This window comes from Lepidochelys kempii, chromosome 1 (assembly GCF_965140265.1).
Source record: "Lepidochelys kempii isolate rLepKem1 chromosome 1, rLepKem1.hap2, whole genome shotgun sequence".
Lineage (NCBI taxonomy): Eukaryota > Metazoa > Chordata > Testudines > Cheloniidae > Lepidochelys > Lepidochelys kempii.
Genome location: NC_133256.1, coordinates 54,682,231 through 54,704,368, shown reverse-complemented (window position 1 = coordinate 54,704,368; position 22,138 = coordinate 54,682,231). Strand labels below are relative to the sequence as shown.

The 22,138-nt window shown below is 41.2% G+C and overlaps 1 protein-coding gene across 4 annotated transcripts in view; it reads right to left on the bottom strand.

Annotated features, from left to right (window-relative positions):
• The window catches only part of ATP7B (ATPase copper transporting beta), a 143,724-nt gene that overhangs the window by 21,161 nt on the left and 100,425 nt on the right, over window positions 1-22,138 (bottom strand). For all 4 annotated transcript variants that reach the window (XM_073342979.1, XM_073342989.1, XM_073342999.1 and 1 more), the window contains 10 exons: window positions 18,225-18,494; window positions 17,297-17,460; window positions 16,252-16,413; window positions 9,925-10,001; window positions 5,117-5,291; window positions 3,655-3,888; window positions 3,232-3,323; window positions 2,963-3,090; window positions 827-981; window positions 489-623 (listed from right to left, as the gene is read on the bottom strand). In XM_073342979.1, coding sequence (XP_073199080.1) covers window positions 489-623; window positions 827-981; window positions 2,963-3,090; window positions 3,232-3,323; window positions 3,655-3,888; window positions 5,117-5,291; window positions 9,925-10,001; window positions 16,252-16,413; window positions 17,297-17,460; window positions 18,225-18,494 — 1,592 coding nt within the window. The remainder of the gene's footprint in view (window positions 1-488; window positions 624-826; window positions 982-2,962; window positions 3,091-3,231; window positions 3,324-3,654; window positions 3,889-5,116; window positions 5,292-9,924; window positions 10,002-16,251; window positions 16,414-17,296; window positions 17,461-18,224; window positions 18,495-22,138) is intronic.

Sequence of the window (22,138 nt, the reverse complement as noted above, 5' to 3'; positions counted from 1 at the left end):
ACAACCTGCTGTGTTTTCCCCTCCACTCGCAAGGATAAATATGCCATCTCTGGGATGCACAGCCTTCCACAATCTGTGAGCCTGGCAGAACCATTTACGTGTCTTAAACGTAATCAATATGCCATTCATGTTTCTAAAGACCAGCTCCATGATCAGCAGCAGTGAAGGCAGTTTGCAAACCTGTCAGCAATTCCTCAGCTCTCTGGGCAATCCAGCTACTGGACCATATTCATCTCTGGTATATCTCCACCGATTTCATTTTTTGCCAGAATCCCATGCAGAGATGAAGATGGACTAACAACTCTGTGGAGGCTGGCCAAAAAACTAACTACATAAACATATTTAGTTTATTCTACACAGAAACCTAACGCATTTGAGAGTTGAGGGTGTTTGGCATCTGGCAGTATCAGCCCTTTGGAAAGTACAAAAGCTACATTACTAATATGGGGTTGTTAAGAGCAAATATTGGGACCAACGGCACTACTTACAGGAAAGTATTTCTGAACAACATCAAAGTTTATAAAACCAATTGTGATCCACACTAGCAATGTCGCTGTTGAAATGATGATGATAAATGGAACAAAATATCCACTAAACTTATCAGCCAATTGCTGAATGGGTGCCTATAAAAATAAAACACAAAGATACTTGTTTTATGACTAAACCAACAAAGATAAGTACATAGTGGACATGATAACATCTACCAACCCTTATTCCATAACTGAGTTGGTTTTTTTAAGTCTGTTTCTTGCTCATTCTAAAACAAATATCACAACAGCAAAAGCCTTGCTGATTTACATACAAAGTGCAGTATTTTTATTTTTACCTTTGACATCTGAGCTTCTTCTACCAATTTCACAATTTGTGCCAGGGTGGTGTCAGACCCAACGTGAGTTGCATTAACGAGAACTGAGCCATGTGCATTTATAGAACCTGCAATCACTGTGCTCCCAGGTTTTTTAGTGACTGGCATGGCTTCCCCTAGGACAAAAGAGCAATAGGGTCAGGACAACTACCTGTAGTCTGGGAGCACAGGTACATAAAGATAGATAGCCTGCTACATGCTAAATAATAATTCAGTTTTGAACCATAATTTGAAAGACTGCTTTTTTTTAAAAGGCTGTATCACTTTTCAGGAAAATGTTTTCCATGTTCATTTTCACAGCAAGAGCCTCAGCAACCATCCACTGCTTCTTTCTTGCTCACTTTGTCACTTGCTCCCCTCCAGAGGCCTGATCCAAAGCCCACAGAGGTCACCCCATTCACTCCAACAGGTTTGGATCAGACACCACGGCAGAACCTACAGGCTGTTTGGCTAGCAGTTATTGAGTCTGAAGGTTATTGATGCCAGCGCTAGCCCACTGGGGGTCCTAATCAGGAATATTTCTCTCCCCCCCCCCAACTAATAATTAATAGGGAGCCCCCTTGAGCTGCTCAAGGGCCCTAAGCAGTTGCTTATTCTGTTTATGCCTACCACCGGCTCTGCCTATTGTTTATTTTTAGAGCCTTGAATGGACGTGTCCCAGCGTATCCAAATGACCTCTGATCCCTGCCACTCAAAGATCAGAATCAGCTAGTTCAATGTGCCTCAGTTGCAACCTTGAGACAAATGAGCTAGACTAGTAAGGTTGTTTTTTAATTATGTATCTCAGCCAGGGAATTCACCATTTATCACATTACTAGTCAGTCTGCTCAGGCTCAGCCGACAGTCGGAACGAGGTGGAACAATACTGTAACAAGGCCATGACCACCTAGGACATCACAATGCTGCACTGCCTGGCCACTAAGAACATCATGAGGTTAGTGGGGAGGCAATTCATATTTTCATGTTCCAAAATTGCATTACAGTGAGTTAAAGGAGAATCTGCTTTAGCCATACTCCTCTGAGCACAGGGCCTGAGACTCTTCCTGGCCCTTGTACAAAATACACACGGGGGGAAAGGGAAGGGTCCTTGATCTTTCACTCCTTCTCTTCCGTGCACCCCCACAAAGGCCAGGGACAAACTGGCTCAATACATGCAGATACCTTAGGAGAACTTTTTTTGGCATCTATGTCAGAGAGCAAGCAGTCTAGCCCCTTCCCTTCCAGAGACTAGAGAAACTGCCACCTTTGCAAAGTTCCCATGTGCACACTGTGACAAGCGCTAGTACACTGGGAGCCAATCTGTATTTCCTTAGTCATATTTTTTTCTACACACGAGGTTAATGATGTGGCTGGTTCTCAAAATGAGAAAATTTCACCCACGCCTCCAAAAATCACATCAACCCAAAGCAAGCAACCAAATGAATAGTTAAGGTTTATAGTTCCTTTAAAGGATTTATAATGGCAGGAACCAGGTTAAAAAAATAATATATCTATCTATGTCTCTGTCTCAACATCACAGTTTCCCATGTGGAAATGTCATGAAGTAGAAAAAATTCTGATGAGCATAGCAAATGTTAGGAGATAATGCTCTCCTTCTATCCTGCTCCCTTGATGAATGCCTGGGGTTGTCCTTCTCAAGTCCGTGCATTCACTTCCTGATGGATTTGAGATATTGTCTATTTACAGTTTATTAGTTAGTTTTAAAAATGCACCATTTCTGCAAATATTCTTCCAGAGAAAACTCCCTCCAGGTCCCCAGCACCTTTTAGGTCTAAGACAACCGTGCCTAAAGCCCCTCAGTCCTGAAGTCCATGCGACACTGCTGTTAGCTGATCAACAGAAGTCATGATGGTCAGAATTAGACAGAGGCATCTAATCCAGATCCAGTCTTCCCCAAAGTCCGGTGTAACCAGATATCAGGGTTTGAATCAGCCTGGTATAAAGGCCAGTCCCATAAAGTAGTCTGAATCTGTATCAGAACTTTCCCAAAGCTAAGAGGAGTGGATGAAGAGGAGAATGAATACAGGGAACAAGTGTGACCAGTTTAAGAAGGAGATCCAGCAGCCAGCTAGCTTTGCTAAGCATAAAGAAAATTACCAGTAATGAGAGATTCATCTGCCATAGAGCTGCCTTCAATGACTTTTCCATCAACTGGGAACTTCCCACCAGGGACAACTTTTACAATGTCACCCCGCTGAACCAGTTCAACAGCCACCTGCTCCTCCCTGTAAGAAGCACCCAATTATGAGAGATGAACAATTTGATCCATCCCGTTAATAGGAACAAAAATGCTTTTACCATTAAATGCATCAGATCTAGTCAGCCCATCCCAGCAGGCTGAAGGGCTTTGGGTGAATAATATATACCTGATGACGGAGTGGTCAGGTCCAAGAGTCACTATGGTAGCTTCAGTAGCTTGGAGAGACATTAGTTTAGCAAGTGCTTCTGATGTTTTACTCTATGCAAACAACATAAATAAAGATAAATGCTTGAGAAGTTGGTCCAATAAAAGGTATTACCTCACCCATCATGTGTCTCACATTTTAAGTAGACATGCACGGGGGCTGGACTTGATGACCTCTCAAGATCCCTTCCAGACCCACAGTTCTATGATCCTGTGTGTGCAGTTAACATAGCAACCCACCAGGCTCTCATCAAACTGCAGCGTACGCCACACTGCACGCCAGAAACACTCCTACCAAAATACATGTAAGCAGTTTCTATTCATAGAGATGCCATATTATTTTCTTCATTACTGTTCATAAGTGCTTAACGTGTAGACTGGTTACCTTTGCTATGTGTTCCAACCATCTCCCAAGAGAAATGAATACGAACAACATAGGTGGTGTGTCAAAGAACGTGACGGGGCTTTCCTCTGCTTTTTCAGCTATAGCCACCACCAAGATCACACAAGAGTATATATAAGCAATAGTTGTGGCCAGCACAATCAGTACATCCATATTGGCTGTTTTGTGCTTCAGTGATTTGTAAGCTTGGACATAAAAGTACCATCCACCGAGGAACTGTCAGTGAAAGTATATACAAATGCCTATTAATCACAGCAGTGAAAGCAGGGCATGTACAGTACAGATTATAGCAAAGAGCTGTAAATAGTGAGGCTGACGTTAATGAGCCTGATTCTTAGCTCACACTAATTTAACCATGGTCTAACTTCAATGGAATTGTCTTACAATGTAAAACCCCTGGGGACAGAGATGGTCTTTTTGTTCTCTTTGTGCAACACTTCACACAATGGGGTCCCCTGTCTATGACTGGGCCCCCTACCTGCTACTGCAATACAAATGAAAAATAATGGAGTTACTCCTGATTTACATCAGTTGTGTAAGAGAGAATTAGGTCCATTAAATAGAAATGTTCTAAATAGTTAGATGTAGTCATGTCATAGCAGGACTGTGAGGAAATGCTTTTAAAGCCTCATTGCAACAGAACAGGAATGCAGCAAGAAAAAAGTAACCTAAGTTCACTGCTACCCCACCCACCCATCGCTTCTGTCTCACTCTTATCTTACCCACTTTTCACTTCTTGATCCCCACCCCTCTGTGCTCCTTTCCCCCTCTCACTGCTCTGTGTTGTACACATCCCTCCTTTATCCTCTCACATTAACTGCTGCAGTCTCAACCACCCTGTGAGGTTAGTAGGTCAGTATTATTATCCTTTTATTACAGTGTAGGGGAAAATGGAGGCATAAAGATTAAGTGACTTGCCCAAGGTCACAGTCAGTGACCAAATCAAGAGTTGAACTCACGACCTTAACTCTTCTATCATAATGTTCACCCCAGCATGCCACCCCTTTATTTTCTCTCTTCACCTGTCATGTCATGCCTGGTTAGATTGAATTCTTTGGGGAGAGGATACCATCTTATCTATCTAAAAAGATAACTAACACAACTTGGGTGCCATATTACATATATATAATAAAATATACAGAATAAGATGGTACCCTCTCCCCAAACAATCTAACCAGGCATGACATGACAGGTGAAGAGAGAAAATAAAGGGGTGGCATGCGGGGGTGAACATTATGATAGAAGAGTTAAGGTCCTGAGTTCAACTCTTGATTTGGTCACTGACTCACTTATATATAGGGCCACTTTATCCTATATATCCTGAATTTACAGGGGGGTGGATGCAATCCAATACGGCTTTCCAGTCTAATTTTTTGTATTAAATCAGATTAAGTAAGGGGACATTGAAAGGAAAGAAAATACCCAAGAAATACCATTTACATACCTGAACTAAAGTGCACAGGACAAAGAAGAGAAGATTTAAAATAGATAATCCAGGAATTAGATTTCGTTCCAGCACCATACTGCCATGCTGTTGGCCAGCAGGTATTAGCATATATATCATTAAGATTAAGACAGGGATTCCAAACACTAGGCTGCACAGGAAAGATTTCCTCCATCTGAAAAGTAGAAGTAGTGAATCCATGGTATTAGAGTACAGTTTGGTAGTACTGGGGCCCAAATACTGCACATGTACAGCTCCCTGGCTGAGTCGAGCGCATTCAGCCCTCGGCAAAACTGGCTCCAAGTCATTACTTCTTTCCAGTGCTTAAACACTTTGGCTTAAGAAGTTCGTTTGCTATCTGCATGTTTCAGATACATAACTCTCTACAAGTAAAAACTGCAAGGTAATCCAAATGCGTATAAAAGAGTAGATTCATAGATATTTAGGTCAGAAGGGATCATTATGATCTAGTCTGACCTCCTGCACAATGCAGGCCACAGAATTTCACCCACCACTCCTGCAAAAAACCTCTCACCTATGTTTGTGCTATTGAAGTCCTCAAATCGTGGTTTAAAGACTTCAAGGAGCAGAGAATCCTCCAGCAAGTGACCCGTGCCCCATGCTACGGAGGAAGGCAAAAAACCTCCAGGGCCTCTTCCAATCTGCCCTGGAGGAAAATTCCTTCCTGACCCCAAATATGGCGATCAGCTAAACCCTGAGCATATGGGCAAGATTCATCAGCCAGATACCACAGAAAATTCTTTCCTGGTTAACTCAGATCCCATCCCATCTAATATCCCGTCACAGGCCATTGGGCCTATTTACCATGAATAGTTAATTACCAAAACCATGTTATCCCATCATACCATCTCCTCCATAAACTTATCGAGTTTAATTTTAAAGCCAGATAGATCTTTTGCCCCCACTGCTTCCCTTGGAAGGCTGTTCCAAAATGTCACTCCTCTGATGGTTAGAAACCTCTGTCTAGTTTCTAGTCTAAATTTCCTGGTGGCCAGTTTATATCCATTTGTTCTTGTGTCCACATTGGTACTGAGCTTAAATAATTCCTCTCCCTCTCCGGTATTTATCCCTCTGATACATTTATAGAGAGCAATCATATCTCCCCTCAACCTTCTTTTAGTTAGGCTAAACAAGCCAAGCTCCTTGAATCTCCTTTCATAAGACAAGTTTTCCATTCCTCGGATCATCCTAGTAGCCCTTCTCTGTACCTGTTCCAGTTTGAATTAATCCTTCTTAAACATGGGAGACCAGAACTGCACACAGTATTCCAGGTGAGGTCTCACCAGTGCCTTGTATAACGGTACTAAAACCTCCTTATCCCTACTGGAAATACCTCTCCTGATGCATCCCAAGACCGCATTAGCTTTTTTCACGGCCATATCACATTGGCGGCTCAGTCATCCTATGATCAACCAATACTCCAAGGTCCTTCTCCTCCTTGGTTACTTCTAATTGATGCGTCCCCAGCTTATAACTAAAATTCTTGTTATTAATCCCTAAATGCATGACCTTACACTTCTCACTATTAAATTTCATCCTATTACTATTACTCCAGTTTACAAGGTCATCCAGATCCTCCTGTATGATATCCCTGTCCTTCTCTAAATTGGTAATACCTCCCAGCTTTGTATCATCTGCAAACTTTATTAGCACACTCCCACTTTTTATGCCGAGGTCAGTAATAAAAAGATTAAAAAAGACTAAACCCAAAACTGATCCTTGAGGAACTCCACTGGTAACCTCCCTCCAGCCTGACAGTTCACCTTTCAGTAGGCCCGTTGTAGTCTCCCCTTTAACCAATTCCTTATCCACCTTTCAATTTTCCTATTGATCCCCATCTTATCCAATTTAACTAATAATTCCCCATGTGGCACGCTATCAAATGCCTTACTGAAATCTAGGTAAATTAGATCCACTGCGTTTCCTTTGTCTAAAAAATCTGTTAGTTTCTCAAAGAAGGAGATCAGGTTGGTTTGGCACGATCTACCTTTTGTAAAACCATGTTGTATTTTGTCCCATTTACCATTGACTTCAATGTCCTTAACTACCTTCTCCTTCAAAATTTTTTTCCAAGGCCTTGCATACTACAGATGTCAAACTAACAGGCCTATAGTTACCCGGATCACGTTTTTTCCCCCTTTCTTAAAAATAGGAACTATGTTAACAATTCTCCAATCATACGGTACAACCCCTGAGTTTACAGATTCATTAAAAATTCTTGCTAATGGGCTTGCAATTTCATGTGCCAATTCCTTTAATATTCTTGGATGAAGATTATCTGATTTAGTCCCATTAAGCTGTTTGAGTTTCTCTTCTACCTCAGATATGGTAATGTCTACCTCCATATCCTCATTCCCATTTGTTATGCTACCATTATCCCTAAGATTCTCTTTAGTCTTATTAAAGACTGAGGCAAAGTATTTGTTCAGAGATTGGGCCATGCCTAGATTATCCTTGACTTCCACTCCATCCTCAGTGTTTAGCAGTCCCACTTCTTCTTTCTTTGTTTTCTTCTTATTATTTATATGGCTATAGAACCTTGAACTATTGGTTTTAATTCCCTTTGCAAGGTCCAACTCTATTTGACTTTTAGCCTGTCTCACTTTAACCCTACATGTTCTGACCTCAATAAGGTAGCTTTCCTTGCTGATCCCTCCCTTCTTCCACTCCCTGTATGCTTTCTGCTTTTTCTTAAATCACCTCTCTGAGATGCTTGCTCATCCAGCTTGGTCTACGACTCCTGCCTATGAAGTTTTTCCCCTTTCTTGGGATGCAGGCTTCTGATAGCTTCTGCAGCTTTGATTTAAAATAATCTCAGGCCTCCTCTACCTTTAGATCCATAAATTCTTCAGTCCAATCCACTTCCCTAACTAATTTCCTTAATTTTTGAAAGTCAGCCCTTTTGAAATCAAAAACCCTAGCTGCAGATTTATTTTTGTTAATCCTTCCGTTCAGTTTGAACTGAATTAGCTCATGACCACTTGAGCCAAGACTACCCCCTACAACCATTTCTTCTATGAGGTCCTCACTACTCACCAAAACCAAATCTAAAATGGCATCCCCTCTAGTCAGTTCAGAAACTACTTGCTGAAGGAATCCATCAGCTATCACATCTAGGAAAATCTGAGCCCTATTATTATTACTAGCACTTGTCCTCCAGTCTATATCTGGGAAGTTAAAGTCTCCCATGATCACACAGTTTCCATTAGTATTTACTTTATTAAAAACATTAAAAAGGACTCTATCCATATCCAAATTAGATCCTGGCGGTCTACAGCACACCCCAAGCACCATCCCAGGGGACAGAGTAACAGCCGTGTTAGTCTGTATTCGCAAAAAGAAAAGGAGTACTTGTGGCACCATGGTTAGTCTCTAAGGTGCCACAAGTACTCCTTTTCTTTATCCCAGGGGAGGCTCTAATAGTTTTCTTCCCCAATGTAATTTTTGCCCAGACGGACTCTGTCTTATCCATTTCATCGCTTCTTATTTCTTTACATTCCACCTCATCATTGATATACAATGCTACTCCACCACCTTTACCTTTATTTCGGTTTTTCCTAAACAGCACATACCCTTCAATACCTGTAGCCCAGTCATGACGACTATTCCACCATGTTTCTGTTATCCCTATAGTATCTGGTTTCACTTCCCGCACCAGTAGCTCTAGTTCCTCCATTTTGTTACCGAGGCTCCTCACATTGGTGTACCAACATCTTAATTTTTGCTGTTTGGCCTCACTCACATTCTGTACCCTATTAGGCATGCTCATTCTACAGCCAGTATGACCTATTAGACTGGTATCTACACAGCCCTTCCTCCTACCCACGGCTGTATCCCCCGATCACATAGACCTGCCTTTTCCTGGTGACGGTGCTGTTCTCCAGTCTATCCCCTGTTCCCTCTGGCTGCAAGTTCTTTCCATTCCTATTCTCCCTTATAATCCTCTTCAACCCATCCTGTATCCTCCTGGGGCTCATATTTGGTGTAGTCTCCATTAACTCTTCCCCTTTTCCTATAGGGCCAGCTGCTCTTCTCTTCTTCCTTGCCCTTCCATCTTCAGTGATTACCTGCTGAGCCCCTTCTTCATTTTCCAACTCTGCAAACCTATTCTTGAGCTCTATTTTGCCTTCACTAGCCCATCTTTTCCTCTGCCTGGTTCTTTTAGTCACATGCTTCCACTGACCACTTTCCTCACCCAGTCTCCCCTCAGAATTCCCCAGTCCTGCTTCCATCTGCAAGTCTGAGCTTTTCCCTTCAGATACCTCATGCCTTTGCTCCAAAATCTGCTCAAACCCTTTCCTAAACTCAACCAGACTTTCCACCTGCATCTCCAAACCTCGGATCTTTTCCTCCATCAGCTCTATCAGATGGCATTTAATGCAGACAAAACTCTTACGAGGTACCCCCTCCAGGATCATGTACATACCGCAGCTTCCACATCCAGTCATCCTCATTGTGTCTTCCACTACATGGATCATTCCCACTGCTGCCTCTGTATCTATCATAGCCTTTCCACCTAAATCCTGTTAATCTGGGAAACACAAACCACACCCAAACACCACCACCCACAGCAAAAACAAACCCCCAACAAGCACCACAAGACAAACTCCCCTTTTGAACTCCCACTCAAACTCCCGTTTACAGCTCTGTTGAGTAATTGAACTGAACAGCAAATGACTACGTACATGCACATTAAATATGCCTTGCACAAACATAAACCAGATTAACTGTTGTGCAGATTACGGTCACACTTGTAGAGGCCCTCTCTTTGTGAAAGTCATACTTACTGTTTTATTTCCTTTTTGTGATCCAAGTTATGAGCATTAGGGTCTCTCTTGGCCAAGGAAGCATGAAAACCAATTCCCTTTTTATTAAAAAAACAAGACAAAAAGAGTTTGGTTAATTGAGATTTATTATGTACAACAGATGAAAACTTCATCTAAAAGGATAAATTTAAAATCAAACGTCAGAACAGGGGACTGATCCACGCTTTGGTGAATGCCTCCTTATTTATTTATAGTGCCTGCCAAAGTGAGAGGAGTTCAGATAATGCCGATGATGATGGAGTAGAAGGCAGAACATGGATGGTAAGGTACCTCTATTATGACACACATCCACAGTCATAAGAAATCAAACATCCTGAGTTTAACAGTGGACGCAGCTGGGATTCTGAAGGACTGATATTCCCCCTCAAACTTCACTGAGGAAATGTTTAAAACAAATACAGTAGAACCTCAGTTACAAACACCAGAGTTACAAATTGACCAGTCAACCACACACCTCATTTGGAACCAGAAATACACAATAAGGTAGCAGCAGAGACTGCAAAAAAAAAAAAAAAAAAACCACAAACACGCAAATACAGCACAGTAGTCTTAAATGTAAACCACTAAAAAATAAAGGGAAAGTGGCTTTTTTCTTCTGCATAGTAAAGTTTCTAAGCCGTATTAAGTCAATATTCAGTCGTAAACTTTTGAAAGAACCACCATAACGTTTTGTGCAGAGTTATGAACAACCTCCATTCCTGAGGTGCTCGTAACTCTGAGGTTCTACTGTTCACAAAATAAAAATACCATATGGAGGGTGAGACATCGTTAAATCTGGTAGGCCTGTGAACCTGGAATGCTGTGTGCAGTTCTAGTCTCCCAAGTTTAAGAAGGATTAATTCAAACTGGAACAGGTACAGAGAAGGGCTACTAGGATGATCCGAGGAATGGAAAATGTGTCTTATGAAAGGAGATTCAAGGAGCTTGGCTTGTTTAGCCTAAGCTAAAGAAGGTTGAGGGGAGATATGATTGCTCTCTATAAATATATCAGAGGGATAAATACCGGAGAGGGAGAGGAATTATTTAAACTCAGTACTAATGTGGACACAAGAACAAATGGACATAAACTGGCCATCGGGAAGTTTAGACTTGAAATTAGACGAAGGTTTGTAACCATCAGAGGAGTGAAGTTCTGGAATAGCCTTCCAAGGGAAGTAGTGGGGGCAAAAGACCTATCTGGCTTCAAGATTAAACTTGATAAGTTTATGGAGAAGATGGTATGATGGGATAAACATGATTCTGGCAATTAATTGATCTTTAACTATTCATGGTAAATAGGCCCAATGGCCTGTGATGGGATGTTAAATGGGGTGGGATCTGAGTTACTACAGAGAATTCTTTCCTGGGTATCCGGCTGATGAGTCTTGCCCATATGCGCAGGGTTCAGCTGATCGCCATATTTGGGGTCAGGAAGGAATTTTCCTCTAGGGCAGATTGGAAGAGGCCCTGGGGGTTTTTCGCTTTCCTCTGTAGCATGAGGCACGGGTCACTTGTTGGAGGATTCTCTGCACCTTGAAGTCTTGAAACCATGATTTGAGGATTTCAATAGCTCAGATATAGGTGAGAGGTTTATCACAGGAGTGGGTGGGTGAGATTCTGTGGCCTGCGTTGTGCAGGAGGTTGGACTAGATGATCATAATGGTCCCTTCTGACCTTAATATCTATGAATCTATAACCTTGATAGGATCTCCTTAACGGTACAGTACTGCAGGTGTTGGATCATATTAAAGAAGTTCTGTATTAAAATCACAAACGAGTTTGATTCCCTATAGTTTAAATTCCAGGGTATTACTAATTAAGAGGTCTCTTGGTTTTTGGTACTGTTTCTCTCCCTCTATGTGTGAAACTTGATGCTAATTGCGTTAGTACCTTCTAAGACAGTCTGTTCTCAAAGCAATTCACACAGAGAGAGACTCAAAGCAATACTCTGTAACAACAGAAACAGCACCCAGAGACTCCCCGCCCTTTTGTTGTATTAACAATTGCGATTAAAATAGAGATAGAGGATGTATGTGGATGGATGCTTGGTGTGGATAACAACTGAATGATCAGCGAGGTGCCAGCCTAAGAATCCAGTGTCCATCGGCTGAAGAAGGCGTCAAGTGGAAATAACCAGAGGACCCCCAGAGGGCAGACTGGAATCCACCCAACAGCCTCAAGAATGGGAGAACCAAAGAACAAGATAACATCTGGCAGCACGGAGCCGTCAGGAATGTGCTATTTGCTGATTGATTCAGCAACAGCATGATGAAGCAATTCCCATAGACTGGCATAGGAAGAAATTCCTATAAAAATGGACTCTAGAAAGTGAGAACTTTGGGGTCTGATTCTGCAAACCAACTTCCAGGAGCATCAGATGTGCATCTGACGAGGCCCTGCTCCCTCCTCATGTCCAGGCCACCTGGCTAGTGGCTTGGCATGAGCAACTCTAAGGCTGGTAACTATGATAAACTTGCAGAACCTGTGTGTGTGTGTGTGTGTGTGAGAATGAATGTGTGAATAAATATGAGATTGAATGGAATGTTATAGCTATAACTAACTGCTTACTATGATTCTTTCTGTAGTCGCAATAAATGTGGTATTTTGCCTTTTTTCCCTTTAATAAGATCCTGCTAGTTTTTATTTTATTGGTATAACACAGGTATACGTCAAGCCACCATAGAAAGCAACAAGAACCAGTAGTGAACAGCAGCATGGCAGGAGCCAAAACAACAAACTAATTAGAATGGGACTGCCTTTCCATGTGCTTCTATACCGTGCCCAGCACAATGGGGCCCCAAATCTGACTGGAACTTTGCAGGGCTACTGGAATATAAACAACACCACTGTTAGCACAGGTACATTTATACTTGATAACTGGAATTATCTGAAAGGCCAGTGGTAGGATTTGCTTTACAGAACCACCACCACCACCTTACAACTTAGTGTACCATTATCAGTAACTCCCACCATTTACTTGACAACTCACTGTAAGGCTGTACCAATTCTGCAGTTTGAAAACACTCTCTGAAGGAATATCCTAGAGCACAAAATGAATTAACTGATTTTGGTACAATCTGTTTCCCTGTCATAGTACAGTAAGTCCTCACTTAACATTGTAGTTATGTTCCTGAAAAATGCGACAAGTGAAATGACGTTAAGCGAATCCAATTTCCCCGTAACAATTAATGTAAATGCGGGGGGGGGGGGGTTAGGTTCCAAGGAAATTTTTTTTTTGGCCAGACGAAAGACTATATATATTTCTATATACACACAGTATAAGTTTTAAACAAAACAATTTAATACTGTACACAGGAATGATGATTGTGAAGCTTGGTTGAGGTGGTGAAGTCAGAGGGTGGGACACTTCCCAGGGAATGCCTTACTGCTAAATGATGAACTAGCAACTGGCTGAGCCCTCAAGGGGTTAACTCGTTGTTAATGTAGCCTCACATGCTACAAGGCAGCAGGAATAGAGGGAGGGGAGACAGCATGGCAGACAGAGACACACACCGTGAGTGTGAGAGAGATGCGCATTTCCCCTTTAAGTAGGCTGACCCACTCTTAAGTGCACTGCCTTGTTGAGTTAATCAGGAAGCTGAGACCGCAGCAGCTGCTGCCAGGAAGCTTCCTCCATCCTGAGCCCTGTCATGTGACCCCCTGCTCTATGGAGATGGGGTAAGTGGGGTGCAGGAGCAAGGGGGAGGGGAACACCCTGACATTAGCCCCGCTCTTCTCCCTCCCCCACCCCAACCAGCAAGCAGGAGGGTCGGGGAGCAGCTCCAAGGCAGAGGGCAGGAGCAGCACATGGCAATGGAGGGAGGGACAGCTGAACTGCCAGCAGTTGACAGCCTGCTGGGCAGCTGCTTCACAGGGAACTTAGGGGAGCAGGGAGCTGATGGGGGGCTGCCGGTCCACCCTGGTTCCAAGCCCCCACCAGCTAGCTCCACAGGGCTGCTCTTCCTGCAAGCAGTGGACAAAGCAGGCAGCTTTGCACAACTTTAAACGAGCATGTTCCCTAACTCATAGACATTAAGGTCAGAAGGGACCATTATGATCTGATCAGCAACGTAATAAAACAACGTTAACTGGGACAACTTTAAAGAGAGGAGTTACTGTACTCTCTGCCATACTGTTCACACAGAAAAATTACACTCCCTCCTGCCCCTCCTGAAGAGAATTAAAAGCATCCCTAGCAAAACTGGCATGATGATACTTCACTATGTAACAGATTTTATGGATGTAGTGGTTACTGCCGAGTTGGTATTATTTTCTTTAGAGGCATATTACAAGGTGTTTTGCTTTAAAGAGTCTGCTCTGAACATCTATTGTGCGTCTCACTGATTATTCTGAACAACCATGGGAATCAATTCCAATCAAAATTGAGGTACAATAGAACCTCAGAATGGAGGTTGTTTGTGTGACACACTGTACTCAAAGTAGCACCCTGGAATCCCCATATTCACCACCATCATATAATTATGATATGTTTTGTATAAAGTATGCCTTGTGAGGTATGATTTTAAAAGTCTTGATCTGTTGAACACTAATATCCCATTGGATTGTATGTGTTATCATTATATGTGAGGTTATGAAGTATTTCAGTAACACATACAGCAATATGTTGTGAGGATGGGAACACCCACAACCAGCCTTTCAGGTACTACAACAGAGTAGCCAGACAGCGTCAACAGCTCATCAACATCCATCAAGAAAAGAATCCACTATCCTAGAGATTTCCTGGAGAAGGCACATATGCCATGGGGGTGAACTAATCTACATCATTGCAAATATATTTTCAGCAAGGTGTGGAAGAAACTATAGAAGAGGGGGAGTGACATCTTTATTTGGCCTTGCTCCCTCCACAACTTAATACCTGGAAACACATCTGGAAGACAAAGACTTTGAACTGGGGAGGGTGGTCCCAGGCTGGGAAAGAGTCCCAGCCTGTGTATTGAGGATATGTGACCTGTTTGTACCCTCTGTCAGGGTGAGACACGGCTTGATTCAAACCCTGTTTAGTTTCTAGAACTCAGACTACGAATTTATTTTTATTTCTTAAGTAACCAACTTTGATCTCTATGCTTGCTACTTATAATCATTTAAAATCTTTCTGTAGTTAATAAATCTTTTTTATATTTTATCTAAAACGGTGTTTTGGTTGAAGTGCTTAGGAAATCTCAGCTCAGTTTGCAAAGGCTAGTGTGTGTCCTCTCCACATCACAGAAGAGGCAAACTGGGTAATGAACTTACACTGGCCAGGCTTCTGACCAGGGCAAGACAGTACGGTTCTGGGGTGCAAGGCTGGGGAGGTGGGGGAAACTGGCTGGAGTCTCCCTGTTGATGGTTCATGAGTGGCTGGGAGATCATTCATGTAACTCAGTTGGGTGTGTCCCTGCCTGTGGATGTCTGTGTAAGTGCAGTGCCAGTCAGAGGTTTGTGGCTTAACACAGCATCACAGTGTGAGAGGGACACCCCAGATTGGTGGGACAGAGGGCTCAGCAGTCCCACAGTCCAGGTTGCACCCCAGGAACTCCATCGCAGTTTGTAACTCTGAAATGTTCGGAACTGAACAAAACATTATAGTTCTTTCAAAAGTTTACAACTGAACATTGACTTAATACAGCTTTGAAACTTTACTATGCAGAAGAAAAATGCAGCTTGTAACCATCTTAATTTAAATGAAATGCAGAAACAGTTTCCTTACCTTGTCAAATCATCTTTTTTAAAACTTTCCCTTAATTTTTTAGTAGTTTACATTTAACACAGTACTGTAATGTATTTGCCTTTTTTTCCCCCCCCTTTTGGTCTCTGCTGCTGCCTGACTGTGAACTTCCGGTTCCAGATTAGGTGTATGGTTGACCAGTCAGTTCGTAACTCTGGTGTTTGTGACTCTGAGGGTCTACCGTACGTTTTCAAAGTGGTATTTACCTGGGTTTAGTGCCTTTTTGCTGCAGAGAGGCTCTTAGAGTCTCTAGGTGGGAGTAGAGAGCAATCTGAGGTAACATTCCATTGGACTATCTGCAGTTCAGAGAAGGACCTGGTGCAGTACACTGAGCAGTAATGAGGGGTACATCACATTTTTACGAGCTATTGATACTTTTAAAAAGCACTGAAATCGTTATTGTCTCTGGAGGCTACCCTTTGAAGTATGTAGCCTCCATTGACCATAAACTATTGGCTTTGTCACATATGGGAAAGTGTACTTTATCTAGAGCTGCAAAGGTCAGTGAACCTCAGCACTTTTAGTCACTTCCATTTGTTTTAACATCACCTTATATTTATTATTGGTTTGTTTTAATAACTTACCTCAATAATTTGTATAATATCTCGAGGTCCAATGATTTCAGGATCAAACTGGATGTGAGCTTTGCTGGTAGCAAGTGCCACAGAGGCATAGAAGATGCCATTAGTTCTGGTTAGTTTGGATTCAATATTGTGAACACAGGAAGCACAAGTCATCCCCGTAATCTGAAGAACAGAAATGTAAATGCAGTTAGTGATCTCTACAGTTCAGAGAAATCTCTCTCACCACTGCCCCTGAAGTGGGACTGGTGAGGGGAGAGGGAAGCAGAGAAGCAGCCTTTATTTCAGAAGTTGGAAATAGAGCATAGTAGAATTTGGCCCTGTATAAACAATTTGCAAAGTTTATACAGAATTCGAGATCTTTGCATGAAGTTTCAGGTATTATTATTAAAGCCCTGTGCGGATACAAAAATTTGTATCTGCATCCAATCTGCATCTGCAATAATTAACTTGTATCCGACCCACGTTCCATGCGCCACCTTTTACCCTGTCTTACTGTTAGAGCCCTGCATGTATACAAAATTTTGGATCCGCATCCTATCCATGATCCGCAAATATAGTAAACAATACAACCGCATCAGCAGATATAAAGTGGATATCCACAGATTTGCAGGGCTCTAATTATTATTATGTATTTGATCACCATTATTCTGGCCATAAAGAAAGAGAGTATTAGCAAGTCTGAAGATGTGTTAATGAAGATTTATTGTTTGGGATTTTTCAAAGTTATGCAAAAAGTTTGCACTGCTTGTGAAACTGATAAAAAAAATAAGTTTTCACTGGACTCATGAGGAGTGCAGTGTTTTCCTGCCAAGAAAGGTTTCTCTGTGCACTTGGGTAGGTGTTAATATCTCTTTACCGAGTCAAAACATTTTTGCCCCTTTAGAATAATTTTTTTCTTGAGTAGTTAAGAAAAGCAGCAGCAGCACCCAGCACCACAGCTGTTCAAAAACACAACCACTAAAATAGATTCCCTTGCAAAGACACATTCCAGTCAAATTTGTACACGTACCACAAAACCGCTTAGGTTCCTATCCATGATACTCACAATAAGCTCTACATTGCCATCTGTATCAGTATGGTCTTCTATAACTGTAGCATCGAAGCCCAAGTTTTGGATCAGCTGTACTATTTCAAGAGGCTGAATGCTCTCTGGCTTGTATTTTATCTCCGCTTTTCCTGCCATCAGTGCTACTAGCACTGAAACGATACCTGCAATGGGAGCAATTGGGTTATATTAGAAACTTGTACCTCCTTTGAGGAGCACTTAATGCAACTGATAATCAAGGGGCACACCAGTAATATAATGCTTGGACAGTTAATGGCTTTAATCACTCTCCCCACTCTAGTGTTATGCCACGAGCATATTGACAAAATAGGACAAAAACTTCCGTTTCTCAAGATACATATTCTTTCCTTTAATTTATTCATGCAAATCCCATTAGCATTAGAAGAACATGAGAATCAGATTGGAAGCTCTTTGGGGGAGGTGCTATGTCTTACTATGGGTCTATCCACCAGCTATCCCTACTATCCGGTATATCCCCCAACTGGTATAGTCACTGACAGATTGAATATAGTAGAGTGGCTAGTATCAACATGAGTACATAATTAACTAAATAAGAATATTAATTACACCTACCCTCAAGAATACATTTTAATGTGTATAACAAGAATAGAGCTTTAGGAGACAGAGCACTGGACAGGGGCTCAGGAGACCTGGGTTCAATTCCTGGCTCTGCCACTGCCCTGCTGGGTGACCTTGGGCAAGTCACTTCCCACCTAGTGCCTCAGTTTCCCCAAAGGTAAAGTGGGGATAATGACACTGATCTGTGTAAAGTGCTTTGAGATCTACTGATGTAAAGAGCTATGTAAGAGCTAGGTATTAATTATTATTGACAGAATGCAGTATCCTTCACATCCAGAAGATCCCAAAGTACTTTACAGACCCTCTATAGGAATTTTAAACATCTCACCATCTTCTTTTTGCAGATTTCTTTCAATGTTCGACACACATGATGCACAGGTCATGCCTGTGATCTGCATAAAGCACTTTTCTGTTGTTGCTACACTGTGTGGCTTTGGACTATCAAGGGAAGAATTCTTTGGCTGGACATCAGACATGTAGCCTTGATGAGAGGATTCAGAAACATTTTCTGTTCTCTGGGAAGCTGACTCCCAAGTATTAGGGTGAATTGTAGCGTCCCTGAAAAGAGGCTGATCCATATATTTCCAAGTGGTGGTATCTTGAATAAACACACCATAAACAGAATTAACATTGGTTAACAGAACATGATAAAATGTTTAAAGAAGGAAACTGGAAACACATTTAACAACAGAAACATCCAAGGTTTTTCAAATGACAGGGTGACTCACTACCCTGTGATCTTGGCTTCCTTAGTCACAAGCAACTTGTTACTTTTGGGCAGTCTATCAACACTGCATGACCATTTTGCTTTATTTAGTGGCAATCCATCTTCAATCAGCGAATGATCCCCTTCTATCTGTCTGTTTGCTGATATTAATATCTACCCTGAGGGTGACTTCATGGCAGTTAAAGCATTAGAGAATGCAGCCCAGTTACATGTTCATATTGTCCTCATCTTCTTTCCTTCAGGACTCCAGCTCAGCACCTGATCTCTAACCAGGATTAGAAAACGAGTGCATTTCTCAGCAGGTAATCCAAATGCTACTCCATAAACTGAGCAGCGAGCGCTGGTATAAAAGTGTATAGCCTTGGTCCTGAGAGGTACTGAGCACCCACAAGTCACACTTTAGTCAAGGTTATTGTGAGTACTTAGCATTCCTCAGGATCAGGCCCAGTGGGATCAATTCCTTCCCTTCTCAGGCACTGAGTAGGCCACCTCTGTAGAATACCCAGATGGAGAATCCCCAGCCCCAGCCAGATCCATAGACTAGTTCTCTACACTAAGCCAGGGAGCAGCTGAAGGAGCTGCCCCATTTATCTGGCTTGCAGGCTGCCCAATGGGTACTGGGGAGGAGGGCAGAGATATGCTGGACTGTGGGTGGTGAGCTGAGATTGGGAAGAGGAAGGAACTGATGGATGGAGTGTAGACAGAGTGCTGAATGACTTTACTGCTTATTTCCTTGCTTTTTACAGTTTGTGTTGATGTGGATTTTCAGCCTAGCAACCTTAAATCAAAGGTAACAAAAAAGTCTAGGTGGAAATGAATAATAAGTCTGCTATAAGCTTAAGGTCTCCTCTCTGCCACCTGGCCAGTTTGTTAAAATATCCCTAAAAATCCAGACCAACTTTCTTATCCTCATGTTCTGTTCATGTTACCTTTAAGAGTCTGGGTTATTTTGTGGGTATAGGTGTCTGTGCCACGATTTCTAACTTTTTTATTTTGCTAAAGGAGTCAAGTTAATAATGCAAAATATTTATAGCTAAAAGCGTTTAAAATACAGACAAAATGGTCTTAAAATATACCATCTACTGTCCCTCAAATACTAAAACACAGTTTTCCCTAATAACCCATTCCTGGTTTTATTTTATTTATTAAATCAAAGTTTAATCAGTTGTTGAATCTACATTCCCAATTCTGAAAGAGCAAGATGACCTTTACAAAAAGGGCACAGTTTGTGGGAAAAATAGTAAAAAGTGTTATCAATTCTTTTTACATAAAATAGTTTAAACTATCCTGCATTTTGTCTCATAGTTGGGTGTATTAACCGATTTTATACCATTAGATTTCTTTTAATTTAGACTCTGTGTATATTATATAGAATAATGCTGAAAAACCAGTATAACACGTGTAAGAGTCTTATCTACAAAACAAAAATAAAATTGAATATATTCATAAGGTAGTTTATCTATAAAATAGTATACAATTTTCTTTGACTGTATGTGTAATTGTTTTCTGAAAGAGAAGAGGAGGGTGGATGTTGGTGCTGTGCCTGTGGGAAAAAAGTGTTCTCTGGTACAGAGTATAATTAACGCTTTTACATAGAACAGTTTAAACCAATTCTGTATTTTGTCTAAATGAGGTGTATTAACCAATTTTACATCATTAGATTTCTTTAAAGGTAGGTTGGGTGTATTTTGTATAAAGGAATGCTGAAAAAACAAGAATGAATGTGTGTGAAAGTGGGTGACATATAAAATAATATAAAACTAGTTTGAATTATACTTACAGTGATTATAAGATAGCCTACAAGTTGGCTTCAATGTACGCTTAATGGTTTTGAACAGTAGGGCAGGGATATGGGAGGTGAATGGTGCTATGTCTCTGTGTGTTCTATGTTTTGCTTTTTTTTTTTTTTTGTTAGATTTATCTGTCCTTCAAAAACTTTATAAAATTTAAGAGACTTCTAATACAAGTTAAGCCATTATGTAGAAAGAGGAAATTTTATTTCTGGTCCAGAATTCAACAGATATAAGCCTAACTGATAACTTTACATAGTTCTTATAAATCTACAGGCATACTCCTTTTGTTTGGTATTTTAGTTCGAATTTATATTTTAATATGCTGTAATAAATAAAGTGCTGTGTTCATAGTGACTTGGGAAAATATGGAGTAATTAAATATCTATGGATAAATCCATAAAGTGGATTCAGAATGTTAAAATGCATCACAATTTCCTATGATGTGGGATTCCCCAAGAGGCCCCTAGGTTAAAGAATACCTTCTGATTGGTTCAGCCAAGGGAGGTGTGGTTTTGTCTCAAGCTCCCAGAACAGGGGTTTCTGCCATTTGGGCACTACCAATCTGTGGCACGAAATGCTTCTCTCTTCTGTCTGTTTCCTTTCTTGGTGGTTTAAAGTTCTTGGTCATCTCTGAAAGGTGACTATGCCTTTTAGTATGTAACTAGCTCTATAGTTATAGTTTTTCTTTATCACTAATACTTGGGAATATTTGTGCATTTGCTAAACAAAGCTGAACAATATACTAATTGCATATCAAATAATTGCCTCTAAAAATGTGCGTGCATATATATAAAAACACTTCCTTTCTGTGTCAGTAAGCCTGTGCACAATTATTTAATGCCTTTATTTAGAAAAAGTATTAACTCCATAAAAAGTTACCATCCTTTCTAAAAGCACACATTAAAACTGTATTTTTCTGTCATTCAGACTTTGCACACCTGTTTACTACACTTTATGCAGAATTGCACTAAATGTATAAAAAAGCAAATTTTCCTCTAAAAATAAAGGGTGTGAAAGCTATATTTATTCATTTAGTTCTAATGCATCCAAAAGATAAATTCAATTTTAAAAATTTAAAAAAAAAAAAACCTCCTCCCACCCCACCCCAATGGCTGACAGTGCCAAATATCAACGTGTCCAAAAATAAGACCTAGGAATGGGACAAAGCAGAAAGGGGTGTGGAAACCTGTCAAAATTATATGCTTAGTAAAGCATAGCTTTTTACTATTATTCTTGGTTTTGAAATTCACCAAGTAAATGAGATTATGCACTATAGCAACATCTTAACCATTAAACACAGGTGCTCAATCCAGCGTACTTGATTTATACATTATACTTCTCCCATTGAACATAGGTGCTGGAACTAGGGGTGCAGGGCGGGCTGTTGCACCCCTCTGGCTTGAAGTAGATTCCATTACATACAGGGTTAACAGTTTGATTCAATGGCTCTCAGCACCCCCACTATAATAATTGTTCCAGCGCCCCTGTCATCGAAGTCAATAGTAGTTTTGACATTGACTGACCGGAAGCAGGATTAGACCCTTGGCATAACCATTCTGCAGTTTAGGTACAGAAGATCTACTAAGGATACATCTGCACTGCAGCCTAGAGTGTGATCGGCAGCTTATATAGACATATATGCGCTAACTTTACTCTAGCTGGCTCGCGCAGCCCATATCTTAACTTCAATTTTTAGCTGTACTCTAGCTAGCTTGCTAGCAC